The following is a 16,422-nucleotide window of genomic DNA, read 5'->3' as shown; positions in this document are numbered from 1 at the left end:
CACTTTTCTAAAATCTAGACTAAGTCCTATTACATGCCACTAAGGGCAACTCTCGAGTCTTCGAAGCACTTGGCCACGCGAACAGTCCCATTTTGGTTAGGCTCCCGTAGCGCTTAGGAAAATAACTCTTCCTAGTACCTGCAACAATTAATTAAAGCACACCACCAAGGCACCCGTTAATTGTTAGCGGTTTGCATGCAAATAAGGGTCGAGGCGCCTTAATTATAGTCAAGTCTCTCCAACCGAAGTTGGCACATCTTGGTTGACCGTAGTCTTCCTGACTGAGATCAGGCTTACTTGACCGAAGTCAAGTATCTGTGACTGTAGTCATTTCTTTGACCAATAGAAAAACTCTTTTGACCATAATTAACCCAGATGGAAAAACTCTTTAATTATGATCAAATAAAAGGTAAACTGTACTTTGACTTAGGATATTTACATTGTGGTGACATCCCCTCGGCTTCTATTCAGTTGACCTCAACTGAAAAGCTTCCTTGTAAACATCCAAAAGCTGTAGATGATAAGACAACATGTCTTCATCCATCCACTTGGCATCCAATGTCGTATAATTCTTGAATTTTACAAGGTACCTGTAAAATTGCTTGCCCTGAGGGCCTTTGCGTACAGTATGGTACATGATCTACTCTGGCTGAAGGACCTCCTCCAGCTCATCCACTTCTAGTGGATCCTTTGATATCGCCTCTGTAGGCTCTGGCCCCTGAAATTTCTTTAGAAGACTCACATGGAATGCATTGTGAATCCTCCAATGCTCTGGCAATGCTAACCTATATGCAACCTCATTCATTTTTTCTGTAACCCTGAAAGGGTCATAGTACCTGGGAGATAACTTTGCATACACTTTCTGTTTGCCTTTGAACTTGCGGAGCCTAGCTTTCTCGAACTTTAAAAGTACCCAATCCCCTTCCTTGAGATTTAACTGTCTCCTATGCTTATCTGCAGCTCTATTATGCTTCTCTTGAGACCTTGCAATTGCTGTCCGGGCTTGGCTGAAAGCAGTCTGGAGGTCTCTTACAAACTGATCAGCTGCAAATATTTCATCTTTGGTTCTAAGGATAGGTGGCAGAATCACCTTCCCATAATTGACGTCAAAAGGGGCTTTCCCTGTAGAGTTGTGTACTGTATTATTGTAAGCGAACTCTACCAATGGTAGGTACTTTTCCCAGTCTGAACCTTGGTCACCCACATAGCATTTCAGCATATCCAATGCTGTAGAATTTGCTACTTCACTTTGACCATCTGTTTGGGGATGGAAAGAAGAAGAAAAATTCATATTCGTCCCCATATTATCAAATAAAGCTCTCCAGAATAGACTGGTCATTCTGGGATCTCGATCACTGACAATGGACTTAGGCATACCATGATGCTTAAAGATCTGTGCCATGAATAGCTTAGCCATATGATCTGCCTTTATGGTTTTGCGAACCAGAATGAAATGAGCTTGCTTGCTGAATCTATCAATGATAGTCCAAATCCTATCATTCCCTGACTTTGATCTTGGCAAATCAAAAATGAAGTCCATTGTAATACTTTCCCACAGTGCTTGAGGCACGAGAAGAGGCATAAGTAGGCCAGGTGCCTTCCGTCTATCATACGTCACTTTCTGACCCGTAAGGCATTCAATAACAAACTGATGTATATCTTTCCGCATCCCTGGCCAAAAGAAATACCTCTCTAGTGCTAGAGTTGTTGCTGTAATTCCTCTATGTCCAGCATAGGGAGGTGCATGGCATTCCTCCAAAATCTTTTTCCTCATCTCTTGGGTCATGCATAGGCAGTCATCTTTCATTAAATACCCATCTTTCAGGAAATAGTGGCTGGTGGACTGCCCCTCTTGCATTTGCTGTAAAATCTCACCAAAACCTGCATCATTAGCATATTGCTCCCTCATGCCTTCCAATACCTGATGATAAGCAATGGTCACATTGTTGACCTGGGGTCTTCGGGACAAGCCCCTCTTGCATTTGCTGTAAAATCTCACCAAAACCTGCATCATTAGCATATTGCTCCCTCATGCCTTCCAATACCTGATGATAAGCAATGGTCACATTGTTGACCTGGGGTCTTCGGGACAAGGCATTTGCCACTCTGTTCCGAATTCCTGGAGTATGGACAATCTGAAAATGATACATTGACAGCATATTTGCCCATTTCATATGCTTCTCGAAAAGTTTTGTCCGAGTTAGAAAATATCTCAGACTTTGGTGATCTATTTTAACAATAAAATTTGCACCCAAAAGATAATGCTTCCATGTGTTCAAAGCATGAACTACAGCCAACAATTCTTTTTCATTGAAAATATCTATGCCCATTTCATATGCTTCTCGAAAAGTTTTGTCTGAGTTAGAAAATATCTCAGACTTTGGTGATCTATTTTAACAGTAAAATTTGCACCCAAAAGATAATGCTTCCATGTGTTCACAGCATGAACTACAGCCAACAATTCTTTTTCATAGATTCCCAAATATCTTTCAGCATCATACAATCTTCGGCTCTCATATGCTACTACATGTCCATTCTGATGTAATGCAGCCCCAACACACTCTCCACAAGCATCGCAATCAACATCAAAAGATTGATACAGATCCGGGACTACAAGAATAGGCTCTGTAGTCAACTTCTCCTTGAGTGTATTGAATGCTTTCTTTTGTGACATTCCCCATGTGAAGGCTGCATTTTTCTTAGTAAGGTCATGTAGTGGAGCTGTGATATCAGCAAAATGCCTAATGAATCTCCTATAGTAGGAGCAAAGTCCCAAAAAACTACGGACTTCATGCATAGTTTTCAGCTCGGGCCATTCTTGGATGGCTCGGATCTTTGCAGGATCCATTTGTATCCCATTCTTGGATATTATATGCCCTAGATAATGGATCTCTTCCAAAAAGAATTCACTTTTCTTGCTATTGGCAAAAAGCTGATGATTTCGAAGTTCTTGAAATACCAAATCAAGATGTTCCCTGTGCTCTTCTTCTGTCTTTGAAAAGACTAGGATATCATCAAAGAAAGTACCCGTGAAATGCCTGTACTTTCGGAAGATGCAATCCATCATTCTAATGAATGTGGCTGGAGCATTTGTCAACCCAAAAGGCATCACTAAGTATTCATACAACCCGAATGTAGTGCGAAAAGCTGTCTTATGCACATCTTGTGGTTGTATTCAGACTTGATGATAGCCACTCTTCAAGTCTATCCTACTGAAAACTGTTGCTCCTCTGAGCTGGTCAAGCACATCATCTATGCGTGGTATCGGAAATCTATTTTTGATGGTCATCTTCTTCAATGCATGATAATCAATGCACATTCGAAAAGAACCATCTTTCTTCTATACTAAAAGTACTCGTGAGCAAAAAGGAGACGAGCTGGGCTGAATCAACCCTTTGGACAGCAAGTCCTGCACCTGAGCCATAATCTCCTCTCTGAGTCGCATTGACTCTATAAGGTGGTCTATTTGGTGGCTCACTACCAGGCATTAACTGTATCTGATGATCTTCTGGTCTCTCTGGGGGCAACTCCCCTTTCAAAGCATCGGAAAAGCAATCTTTAAAGTTTACAAGAAACTGAAATTTATCTTTGTCTACATCATTCATTTCAGCATGCATATCATTCTCTTTTTCTTTTACAAAAACCATGTACGCGGAAATTGCAGAATTTATTGCTTTACCACATGTAACATCAGATACAATGGGGATAGTCTCCCCTTTATTTCTGGCAACTAAACGCTGGTTTTTCCCCCTATGGATAAAACTCAGCACCCTCTCATGGTATTCTATCGTTACTTCCTTTCGATGGAACCACGGTGTACCAAGTACAACATCATGCTGCTTGAGAGGAGAAATTAAGAAGTCCTCCTGATCTACATAGCTCTGCACATGGACACGAAGCTTTCCAATCAAAGGAGTAACTTGCACTGGATTCCCTTCGAACATTTGATCAGCATCAAGAGCTCTGCCTAGCTCTACAATTATAATCCCTAATCTCAAGGCTAAATCTTCCGATATGAAATTGTCTATAGACCCCTGGATCAAATAGGATTAATGCTTGCTGATCTCTTATCTTTCCCCATGATAGCAAAAGCTCTTTTTCCTTTGGGTCTAAGGTACTACCCAAAACATCTGGGACCAGCCCAATATACACCGAGTACGCCCTGGGACTGCTGCTGCTCCCCGCTCCCTCCTGCTGCCCTCCTCGCTGCTCCCTCCCTCCCCTCCTTGCTGCTTCCTCCCTCCCCCCTCCCCTCCTCCTCCGCCACTGCTGCAGCCCCCCCTGCGCGCTGCCTCCTCCCCCTTGCACGCTGCCTCCCCCCTGCGCGTTGCCTCCTCCCTCCCCTCCCCCTTCTGCTCCCCCCTGCGCTGCTGCAGCACCCCCCCCCCCGCTGCCTCCCCCTTGCGCGCTACCTCCTCCCCTCTGCGCGCTGCCTCCCCCCTGCGCGCTGCCTCCTCCCTCCCCTCCCCCTTGCCTGCTGCTCCCCCCTGCGCTGCTTCTCCCCCCTGCGCTGCTGCCAGCCCCCCCCTGCGCTGCTTCAGCCCCCCCTCGTTGCTGCCAGCCCCTCACCCTCCCTTCCTCCTCTCCTTGCTCATTCCTCTCTCTCTCTCCTTCCTTTCACCCTCTCCCCTCATCTGGAGTACCCCTATTTTTGTTAGGGGTCTCCTGGGCTTCAAGAAAGCGGACGGAATTCTTTTTTTGGTTTTGAATCGGCCTTTCCCACCTCGATTGACGAATGGGTTCCCATTCAGTCAATCCGTTACCACCCACACTGGCCGCGAGAACCGTCACTTTCTCAAAAGACGAGCTGCAGCAGCTGCAAAAGGATTTGGAGCATGAGTGTTCCACTACTCTCTTCGCACGCATCCATGGCTCCCACCCCTCCAGGTCACAAGCTAGAGATTGGATGCTTGCGGCACTTCCACAGGAGCTCGCCCCCCACCTTAAGGATGTTCGTTTGTTGGGACGAGGTTTCTTTCAAGTGTGCCTAGATTCCCCGGACGTCACGAGAGACCTACTACAAGCCGGTTTTCTTTTTCTAGGCTTCAGGAGGATTTTTTTGTTTCCCTTTCAACTGGGCTTTGACCCAGTTGAAGAGGACAAGCAGGGAGTTTCTGTTTTCATCAGATTCCCTGGTCTTCCCTCAGTTTATCACCGGCTACTTTCAGTTATTGGCGAGAGGTTTGGTATGGTAGCAGAGATCCCACCTCTTCCTGGCGAACCCTCTTCGGCTGCTGAGGCGGTCAGGATGGATGGGGTACCTAGGGTTAGGGTCATTGTCTTAGGACCCCAATATTTCAAATGACCACATCATGCTACAGCGACCCGATGGGTCCTTCTTCCGCCAGAGATTTGAGGTTGCAGGTCGGCAGAACCAGTGCAGGATTTGCAGATCCTCGGGGCACTTCGCCAAAGATTGCCCAAAGAAGAAAAAGAGGCCCAGAAAGCAACCAGCTCGTACTAGCTTACGACAAAGAGCTGGAGCAAGACCTACCGCTCCACAAGCACCACCTCAGACACGGGCTCCCCCCCCCTCCTAGGGCTACCCGAGTCCCTCCTGCACCTCGCACCATCTCTGGCCCACGGTGGGTTCCGGCCGCGGTTAGGCCCTCTACTTCAGATCACACATCCACCGCTTCGGAGGCTAACCCCTGGGAGCCTCGGGAGGAGACTAGTGTTCAGGAGCCTTGTTCGACCCCATCCCTGGATCAGGCTGTACCTTCCTCAGCAGCGCAGGTTGTTGGCACCTCGTCCGCAGCACTTTTTGATCAGGATCCAGTACAGGTGCCTCCTTCTTTGGATAGAGGGAAGGGGGTCTTACATTCTATCCTTACTTCGGTAGGAATCCTTCGTACACCCTCCTCAGGACTAGCTCAGCGGAACTCCTTTTCCGCTTTGGAGGACCTCTCTGAACTCCCAGATGATGATTTTGTACCTTCTACTTTCGGAGAGCCAGTTATCGGCATTCCTTGTGAGAGATCGTTCTCTCTTTCACCTGTGGACTTTCCTCCCCTTGGACCTCGTGTGTATGGCAGGAGGTCAGCTCCGGCGGAGGGTTCTTTTTCCGCCACCAGGTCGGGTACCCGCTTCCTCCCACCGATGAGGATAGCCAGTTGGAATGTACAGGAATTGGGCGGCATCCCTCATCGCCGTCGCAGACAGCTGATCAGGAATCAGCTCCATCCAGGTGTTTCAGGTGGTTCCCTAGACATTCTTTTTCTTCAAGAACACAAATTGGATGTCACACATTGCTCCAAGTCAGGTAAGCTGCTTTCAGGCCGGACTTTTTGGCTTCCTGCCTTGGGAACCAGAGGAGATACATGCATATCAATTTCAAATTCTATTCTCCCTCTGATCATTGGACACGGCATCATAACCCTCTCCAGGGCCCAGTGGGTTTTACTTCTAATTGACGAACGTAAGGTTGGTTTCCTCAACCTCTATGCTCCGAACAACAGAGGGGACCGTGTTCTTTTCTGGAAAGAGTTGCTCTCGTGGGCTGACATTGCAGATTCGTGGATTATTGGAGGTGACTTCAACATGGTTGAGGCACCTTCTGATAAGCAAGGGAGCAGAGAAGGTGGTATTCATTCCCTCAAGAGAGCAGCTTAGGGTGCCTTCTTATTCAGGTTCAGTGGCAGAGATGTTTAGTCAAATGATGCATTTCATATTCAGTCTCAGTCACTTTTATTTTCATGGTCGAACCATAGGGTACATATGCCTATCCATGCTCGGATTGACAGATTCTATGTGGATGATTGGGCTCTTGATAGAGGGGGGACAGTTTGCATTGCACCTGGTGTTTCCACTTCTGACATTTTTCCAGTAGTTCTGTCCATCTCAGAGGTCCATCTGAGAGGACGATATCACAGTATCAGGATCCCCGATGCCTTATACACGGATGAGACTCTCACAGAGGTAATCTTGGAAATCTGGGTTTCTCAAATGCAGGGGGGGTGGCCGGTCCTTCACATGTGGCCACAGCACTTGCCAGTATCAGCGACTTTTATCACTCCATTGCTAGTGCTCGGCGAGGTGAGGTACTCAGGCGGGAGGTTGGTATCCGCTAGCAGTTGGCAGCCTTGCAGAGGGAGGAGCAGAGACGACCATCAGATGCTTGGATACAGGAGCGCCTTGCTACGGTAAGGGCTCACTTGCAGCCATTGCTTGATCAGAGAGCAGAGTATGCCTTCCATGCACGGGAGTCATTTTGGATACAGATGGGAGGGAGAGTCAATAAACACTTTTTCTCTACACTTGGTCCCAAACATAGTAGAGAGAGTGTCAGGCAGCTTATTGACTCTGACGGCGTCTTGCAGTCTCATCCGAATACCGTCTTGCACTTAGCAACAGCTTTCTATGCCTCCCTCCTTTCCACAAATCCTAACACACAGGCCAGAGATGTGGCTAGAGAGGAAGTTTGGCAGAGTTTACCTGTGTTGATCTCACCAAAGATGATATGCTTACTTGATGCACGTTTTACCAACACAGAATTCAAGTCTGCCCTCTCTGCTCTTCATAAGGGGAAATGCCCTGGTTCCAATGGTATTACTCCTTCTTTCTTTATAGCCTTTTGGGATATGATAGGTGACCCTATTACTTCAGCCCTGCAGGGCATTTGGGACTCGGGTGAGATGCCTGACTCACTGACCGAGGGACTCATACACCTTATCCCGAAAGGTGGCAACAGGAATTTTGTATCCCATTGGAGACCCATCACTCTGTTGGGCACTTTATACAAAATCCTTGCCAAGGCGATCAGCATCCGATTGCAGCCCCTTCTTCCAGACCTCATCCATGACACTCAGACAGGCTTTCTGCATGGCAGGAGCATATTTGACAATATCTTTTCCTTTTGGTAAGCCACTGAGTGGGCTATGCACAGGCAGAGGCTGGCAGTTCTACTCCTAGACTTTGAGAAAGCCTATGATAGAGTAGATTGGGGCTTTCTTGAGGGCACTCTTCTACGTTTTGGTTTTCCAGATGCATGGATTAGAGGGGTGGCCTCCCTTTATAGATCAGCTCACAGCCAGGTTTTGATTGGAGGGGTAAGGGGTGACACATTTCAGATTTCCAGATCAGTTCGTCAGGGATGCCCTTTAGCCCCCTTCCTTTTTCTTTTTGTGGCAGAAGCTATGAGTATCTTCCTTAGATCTCAAGCTGAGCTTTTTGGGTTGAGATTGCCCTTGAGACAGGAGTAGGAGCTTCTTGACTGTGAGTTGGCTGATGACACTGCTATTTTTATTGAGGCCTCTTCGCAGTCACTTGATTCTTTCTAGACAGCCTTGAATATTTTTTGCTCAACTGCAAGGGCACACATTAACTGGCATAAATCCTTCGGCTTTTGGATCAATGATGAGGAAATGCAAACTGGGGAGCTGACCTTGGCTTTTCCTGGATTCAGAGGGGTGTTCCTGTCAGATATCTGGGATGCCAGGTAGGGTTGGGCATCTCTCCAGCACAGCAGTTTGCCCCAGTACTAGAAACTATAAAGGAAAAAGCTACTTTTTTGGAGCTCAGCCCAACTCGACCTTGCCTCTAGAGTTGTGGTAGTGAACCAGGTTCTTTTGGCCACCGCCTGGTTTGTGTGTTCTTGCTGGTGCTGGTCTAGGGATTGCATCACTCAGCTCATTAGACCAGTCAGGAATTTTTTATGGAGTGGACTTGATGGCACAACAGATGTTGCAGCGAGGGTGGCCTGGGAGACCATTATTCTCCCTACATCTGAAGGGGGCCTTAACATCATTGACCCGGATCTACAGTGCAAGGCATTGCTTTGTAAGGTGGTGGTGAGGGGACTCATGCCTGGGTAGGAACCTTGGAAGGATTTCTTTTTTGGACGCATTCAGGCTTGCACACCAACCTTGGGAGATGATTGGGTGGACAGCCCAAGATGGATTTTTACTTCAGCCCCTCTCAGATCTCCTGCTTCTCCTCTCTTGTCTGCCATCCTGAAAGCTTGGGGGAGCTTCAGGAACACTCTTCGAAGGATTCCGCCCTCTACCCTAGAAGAGATTGATAGGCAGCCAGTCATTTGGAATGATAGTATACTTGATGAGCATGGCAGACCACTGGGCACTTCCCATTACATGCAGTGGTCTAGATGGGAGAGAGGCCCCGCCTACACAGTAGGTACTTGGAAGGCATTTATCAGGCTACCTGAGGATCAGAGAGACTGCAGTCCGTGAGTCACCTCAGAGGGGTAGCACGCAGGGTTCAACAGATAGATGCAGCCATCCCGGTGGAATGGGCAGTTGAGTTGCCTATTACTTCCACCACTTGGATGGGAGCCTTTTCGAGGACAGCAGTTCCTCTACAAGTGAGCACCACTTGATGGGCGCTAGTGTCCCATCATCGGCTATGCACCATCCAGGGCGACATGACATACGGAGGATTCCGCTCCGCTCCAATCCTTTTCTTTTCATTGTTACATCCAGATGTATTTGATTATGTATGATCAGACTTAGGGTTCAACACGGGTGATGATGCCCGTTTCAGTAGCTCCACCCTTACTGTGATTTGTATCAGGTTTTCTTTCAGTCTCATAGACCCATTGGTCTTCCGAAGACTCTAATAAAATTTCTTTCTTTCTCTCTCTGGCTGTACACAAGAGTGTGCCTCTGGCATTGGCACATCATAAGCTACATTAGGCATAGTTTGTGCTTGAAACAAATGTTGAACTCTTGGATCCCTTCTGAGATTTTCCATCTCCTACATACGAGTTCATACCATCTGTGTAGGCCATCTTCTCCCAGTTCTAGTGATGCCCTATGGGCCCTCATATGTGCCTTGTAGGCATAGTTATAGGCACTTAGTTTATTTTGTGCCTTTTATGCCACATAGGACACTTAGTCCTATGTGACACCTAGGACACTTAGTCCTAGGGTCTAGGTACAAGTACTATGTACTTCTCTTTTCTATTACACTAGTTGACGTGACGACTGTTCATCTATCGACTCTTTGTACCTTGCACTCTCTCTTTCGTTTAACAATCCTACAGTGGTATCAGAGCCAAGGTCTACACTTGTCTTCCAGCTCTCCTCAGCCTCCCGTGTCCTCCATTGCTTATTGGGAGTCTGCTCCTCTGATAGTCGTCACTGCTTCAGCCTGTTTTCCGTACAGACTCATTGGACAATCCGTACAACTTCTTCCTCCGGATTTGCATCTACTTCTTCATCCGTACAGTCCGTACGACTGTACGGACGCCCGTACACACAGCCTGCACACAGGACGTACATCGCCGTATCAATTATGATTATACCCGCTACACAAAAGAATGACAGAAATTTAATTTGGGGTTTTTGGGGTGGGAAGGTGGGGGGATAGGGGGGGAGGGGAGGTTTGTTTCTGCATTCTCAGAATTGTGATCTCTTGCAAGTATTCACAATGTTTTGACACAAAATAATGAGATTCATAAGATAACTTGGATGGTTAATTGTTGATATTAAATAAGAGTTAAAAAAATCCTAGATGAGATTCATAATGTAGCATGGATGGTTAATGGTTAAAATGAGATCAGAATAAAAAGCTTATTAGATGTAAAGTAATGAGCTGGAGAAATTGAAACATGCCTATCTCCCTCACTGTTCACCAGCCGATACACATTAGTATCATCTGCAGGCAGTCCCAACCGGCTGCGCAAGTCCAGTGCAGCAGTGATTCTTGACTCCAACAGTTTCTCCATATTCAAAAAACACGAAGCATCCCTAAAAACATGCAGTAGCAAGCACTCTCTAATCATGGTTACAACGGCCACCTCACTTAAAGGTCCCATATGCAGAAACCTTTTCCAAAACTCCTATCTCACTTGAAAATTCCATATGCCGAAATCTCTTCTAAAAGAAAGTCTGATTGAGATGCCTACTCTCAGAGAAGCATGTATTAAAAGATCACCTACCTTGATACCTCATCCTCCATTTGCATAATCCGAACACTAAACATGGAAACAGAATTGTACATGCCCCATGCTATCGGATGCAAAGCCCCATCTGTCACCAAAACAATGTCACCAGACTGAGGGGGTGGTCTTCCAATGATACGATCCACTGCACCACTATATAACATGGGCGTGCCACTCTTAAAAAGTTGTACTTTTCCTTTTTTGAGAACAACCTTCGGAATTTCTGCAGGAACAAAGACACCAGCTCAAGCTAAATCTGTACGCTGCCCAATCCTATGCTAAAATCACATTCCAGTAGCTATGAAAGTAATTTTTGTCAAACAATCACACATAAAATAAGAGCACAGCATTTCTTTTCAAACTAGCCACATGTTACCAGTAAAAAGACAACTTGCGGAGCATCATCACCCGTGCTGAATCCTAAGTCTGATCATACGGTTGAGCTGCTGCTCCTCCCCGTTCCCCTGCTGCTCCCCCTCCCTCAGCCCGTCTCTCTCCCCCCTCAGCCTGTCCCTAGCCCCTCCCTGCTGCTTCCCCCCCTCCCCCCCTGCTGCTCCGCCCCCTCCCCCTGCCTGTCCCTCACTCCCTCCCTCTGTTCCCTGCTTCCGCCCCCTCCCCCTTGCTGTCCCGCCCCCTCTCCCTGCCTCCGTCCCCTCCCCCCTGCTGCTCCGCTCCCTCTCCCTGCCTCCGCCCCTCCCCCCTGCTGCTCCCCTCTGCCCCCTGCTGTCCCGCCCCCTCTCCCTGCTGCTCCGTCCCCTCCCCCCTTGCTCCGCCCCCTCTCCCTGCTGCTCCCCCTCTCCCCCTGCCTCCGCCCCTTCCCCCCTGCTGCTCCGCTCCCTCTCCCTGCTGTCCCGCCCCCTCTCCTGCTGTCCCGCCCCCTCCCTGCTTGCTCTCCCGCCCCCTCTCCTCCTCTCACTCCTCCCTTTCTTCTCCTCTCCCTTCCCCTCCCTCCTTACCCCTCTCCCCTCTCAGCCTTAGCCCCTCTCCTCCTTCCCTCCCCTTCCCCCCTGCTTCCTCCTAGCCTCCTGGAACGGAAGGAGCCTTTTTTCCTGTTCGAGTCGGCCTCCTCACCTTGATTGGCGATGGATTCCCCGTCAGCCAATCCTACTCCATCTCCACCGGCCGCGAAAACTATCACATTCTCTAAAGACGAGTTGCAGCAGCTCAGGAAGGATGTAGAGATTGAGTGCTCTACCACTTTGTTAGCACGCATCTTCGGGTCTCACCCTTCCAGATCCCAAGCCAGAGACTGGATGCTTGCGGCTCTCCCCCCAGACCTCGCTCCTCGATTGGTAGATGTTCGCCTTCTGGGACGAGGTTTCTTCCAGGTTGTTTTTGACACTCCAGAGGCTGCGAGCACTGTGCTCAAGGCCGAGCTTTTACACCTGGGACACAGGAAGATCTTCTTTGAAGCCTTTCACCTTGGTTTCGACCCAGTTGAGGCAGATAAGAAATTCTTTTCGCTCTTCATCAGGTTCCCCGGGCTTCCCCAGGTCTACTATCGACTTCTTTCTGTTATTGGGGAGCATTTTGGCGTAGTTGCTGAGATCCCACCCCTCCCTGGGTTGCCATTGACTGCAGCAGAGGCAACCAAGGCTGATGGGGTTCCTAGAGTTAGGGTCCTTTGCAAGGATCCTAACCTCGAGATGGACCACGTCATGATACAGCGCCCGGATGGTTCCTTTTTTCGCCAGAGAGTGGAGATTTCAGGCAGGCAGGACCAGTGCAGGATAGGCAGGACCTCGGGACACTTTGCCAGGGATTGTCCCAGAAAGAAGAAAAGGCCTAAGAAGACCTCTGGTACAGCTACCGCCTCAGGACATCGACAGGGGGGACAGGGGGGGAGATTAGACCCGGCACTTGCCCCTCGACCTCGACAGAGGGGTGGTACAGGTCCAGCTCCTGCTCCTCATTCTTCACGTGGCGGTCCTGCTCAGTCAGGTGGTGGTACAGGTCCAGTACCTATTCCTCAGCCTCACCAGGGGCGTGGTACAGGTCCTGCTCCTCGACCCCCACCTCCCTCAGGCACACGTGACGCTTTACAGTGGGTTCCAGTACGTGTGCAGGTCCCTCCTTCAGTTCACGAGGGTACCTTAGTAGATTCTGCTTCACCTCGAGCTGTCCTTCCTGTCTCACCTTGCACAGTCCGAGACGCTGAAGCTTCGACCTCCTCCCCAGTTGCAGCTTCTTCCTTAGATCCAGCACTGCCAGATGTTCCTCTTGAGGACGGAGAGATTTCCGCGGCTGGGCAGACACCGGGTAGAGAGCCTTCCTCACTCCCTCCCTTGGACAGGGGGAAGGGGATAGCTTACACTGTTGATCCTCTTCCCTCACAAGGGATCCTTCGTACTCCGGTGTCTGGATTGCTCCACAGGAACTCATTTTCAGCCTTGGCAGAGAGTTCAGATTTCCCAGAGGAGGAGTTTGTTCCCGCTACTTTTGGGGAGCCAGTGGTTGGATTTCCTATTGACAGGGCTTCTTCTTCAGGTGCCAGGATTCTTTCCCCTATTGACTTTCCTCCACTGGGTTCCTTCCCTCCATCCAGGAGGTCTTCCCCTGTTGAGGGGTTTGTTTCCGCCACTAGGTCGGGTAAGGTGTTCCACTCTACATCCTCCCGTCGATGAGGATTATCAGTTGGAACATACAGGGCCTAGGTGGCGTCCCACATCGCCGCCGCAGACAGCTGATCCGAGATCAGCTTCATCCAGGTGTTACTGGTGGTCCCATTGATATATTATTTATTCAAGAGCACAAGCTGGATTATAGAGATTGTGCCAAGTCAGGCAAGTTGCTCTCAGGACATACTTTTTGGTCGCCTGCATTGGGCACTAGGGGAGGCACTTCTATTTCAGTTTCGCAGTCGGTTCTCCCCTTAGTTGTTGGGCACGGAGTCATTATCCCCTCTAGAGCTCAGTGGATTATTCTCTTGATTGGAGGGCGTAAGGTTGGCTTCCTCAACCTATATGCCTCCAACATTAGAGGGGAACGTGTCCTTATGTGGAAGACTTTGCTCTCCTGGGCCCCCATTGTGGATTCTTGGGTGATTGGAGGTGACTTTAACATGGTCGAGTTACCTTCAGACAAAAAAGGGGGTAGAGAAGGCGGACTTCACTCTTTGGAGAGAGCAGCTTGGGATGCCTTCCTTTTCCATTTCTGTGGCAGAGATACTTGGTGTGATGATGCCTTTCTTATTCAGCCACAGTCCCTCCTGTTCTCTTGGTCGAACAGGAGGCAACAGATGCCTATTCATGCACGCATTGACAGATTTTATGTAGATGACTGGGCACTTGACAGAGGGGGATCGGTATGCATTGCTGCAGGGGTTTCCACCTCAGACCATTTCCCTGTTGTTTTGGCGATCTCAGAGCCTCACTTGAGAGGCCGATCAGCCAGCATCAGGATCCCAGATGCCTTTTACACAGAGGAGGACCTTACAGAGGCAGCCCTACGGGTATGGTTTGCTCATGTCCAGGGAGGGCAGCCACATCCTTCACATTTAGCCGCTGCCCTCTCTGGTATTAGTGACTTTTACTGCTCAGTTGCTTCTACCAGGAGACGAGATATTCTCAGACGTGAGATTGGTGTTCGCCAGCAGTTAGCAGCTTTGCAGAGGGAAGAGCAGAAACGGCCTTCAGATGCTTGGATTCAGGAGCGCCTTGCTGCAGCGAGGGCTCACTTGCAGTTATTGCTTGATCAGAGAGCAGAGTATGCCTTTCATGCACGGGAGTCCTTCTGGATTCAGATGGGTGGTAGAGTCAATAAACACTTCTTCTCTACTCTTGGCCCTAGACATAGTAGAGAGAGTGTATCTCAGCTTATTGACTCACATGGGGTTTTACAGACAGAGCCAGATGACGTCTTACGCATAGCTTCAGATTTCTATGCCACCCTCCTTACTGCTGATCCTGAGACACACGATATAGAGGATGCTAGACAGGCTATTTGGCAGAGTATCCCAGTGTTGGTCAATCCGGATTTGCATGTTCTACTTGACGCACCTTTCACCAACACAGAGTTCAGGACTGCACTTTCAGCCCTTCACAAGGGCAAGTGCCCAGGTTTAGATGGCCTCACTCCGTCTTTTTTCATTGCATTTTGGGATATGATTGGAGACTATATTACTTCAGCCATGCAGGCCATTTGGGACTCTGGCGAGATGCCTGAATCGCTTACAGAGGGCCTCATCCACCTTATCCCAAAAGGAGGTAGCAGAAATTTATTGTCCCAGTGGAGGCCTATCACACTTCTGGGGACTTGTTACAAGATTCTGGCCAAGGCGATCAGCCTCCGATTGCAGCCACTTCTCCCTGATCTTATCCACGACACTCAGACGGGATTTGTGCATGGCAGAAGTATTTTTGATAACATTTTTTCTTTCTGGGAAGCTTCAGAGTGGGCCGTGCAGAGTGGCCAGAATCTTGCCATTCTACTGTTGGATTTTGAAAAAGCTTATGACAGAGTAGATTGGAGTTTTTTGGAGGGCACCCTACTACGCTTTGGATTCACTGATGTTTGGATCAGAGGTGTTTCCTCTTTGTACAGATCAGCCCATAGCCAGGTACTTATTGGTGGGGTAAGGGGTGAGAGATTTCAGATTTCGAGATCAGTCCGTCAGGGATGCCCCCTTGCTCCTTTCCTTTTTTTATTCGTGGCCGAAGCTATGAGCATCTATGTTAGATCTCAAGCTGACATCTTTGGGCTGAGACTTCATATCAGAAGAGAAGAGGAGCTGCTTGACAGTGAGTTGGCTGATGACACAGCGATTTATTTGGATGCCTCTCCACAGACATTGACTTCTTTCAGGACAGCATTGGATTTATTTTGCTTGGCGGCAGGGGCGCAGATAAATTGGCATAAATCCAATGGCTTTTATATCAGTGATGAGGACACTCCAGTTTGGGGACTTGACATAGGGTTCACTTGGGTTCAGAGGGGTGTGCCTATCAGGTATTTGGGCTGCCAGGTCGGCTTGGGTATTTCTACCACGCAGCAGTTTGCTCCCGTGTTGGAGAGCATCAGAAGGAAGCTTCTCTTTTGGAGCTCAGCCAAGCTGGATCTTGCCTCTAGAGTTGTGGTGGTCAACCAGGTCCTTTTGGCCACGGCCTGGTTTATTTGTTCATGTTGGTGCCGTTCTAGGGACTGCATCATTCAGCTCAGAAGACCGATCAGGAACTTTCTCTGGAGTGGGCTTGATGGCACAGCAGATGCCTTAGCCAGGGTGGCTTGGGAGACCCTCATCCTCCCTACACAGGATGGGGGTCTCAATATTATTGATCCAGATTTACAGTGCAGAGCCTTACTTTGCAAGATAGTGGTGCGAGGACTTATGCCAGGACAGGAACCGTGGAAGGACTTTCTTATCAGCAGCATACAGAGGTGCACACCTTCCTCAGGAGGAGACTGGATGAGCAGTGTTAGATGGATTTTCACCTCAGCACACCTCAGATCACCTTCATCCCCTCTCATGGTTGCCATTCTGAAAGCTTGGGCTAGTTTCAGAAGCTCTCTTCGGAGGATTCCTC

At 48.7% G+C, this 16,422-nt stretch overlaps 1 protein-coding gene across 8 annotated transcripts in view; it reads right to left on the bottom strand.

The window, feature by feature from the left end:
• LOC147888738 (S-adenosyl-L-methionine-dependent methyltransferases superfamily protein) overlaps positions 1–16,422 on the bottom strand; it is a 147,844-nt gene that overhangs the window by 106,118 nt on the left and 25,304 nt on the right. For 5 of the 8 annotated variants that reach the window (XM_087392499.1, XM_087392495.1, XM_087392500.1 and 2 more), the window contains 2 exons: positions 10,898–11,123; positions 10,572–10,706 (listed from right to left, as the gene is read on the bottom strand). In XM_087392499.1, coding sequence (XP_087248625.1) covers positions 10,572–10,706; positions 10,898–11,123 — 361 coding nt within the window. The remainder of the gene's footprint in view (positions 1–10,571; positions 10,707–10,897; positions 11,124–16,422) is intronic. The other 3 variants (XM_087392502.1, XM_087392503.1, XM_087392501.1) reach the window with 2 other exon arrangements.

Source organism: Dipteris shenzhenensis, chromosome 21, assembly GCF_047967505.1.
Source record: "Dipteris shenzhenensis isolate YYH24624 ecotype China chromosome 21, Dip_SZ_1.0, whole genome shotgun sequence".
In the NCBI taxonomy this organism is placed as follows: Eukaryota; Viridiplantae; Streptophyta; class Polypodiopsida; order Gleicheniales; family Dipteridaceae; genus Dipteris; species Dipteris shenzhenensis.
This window is presented reverse-complemented; position numbering and strand designations above follow the sequence as displayed.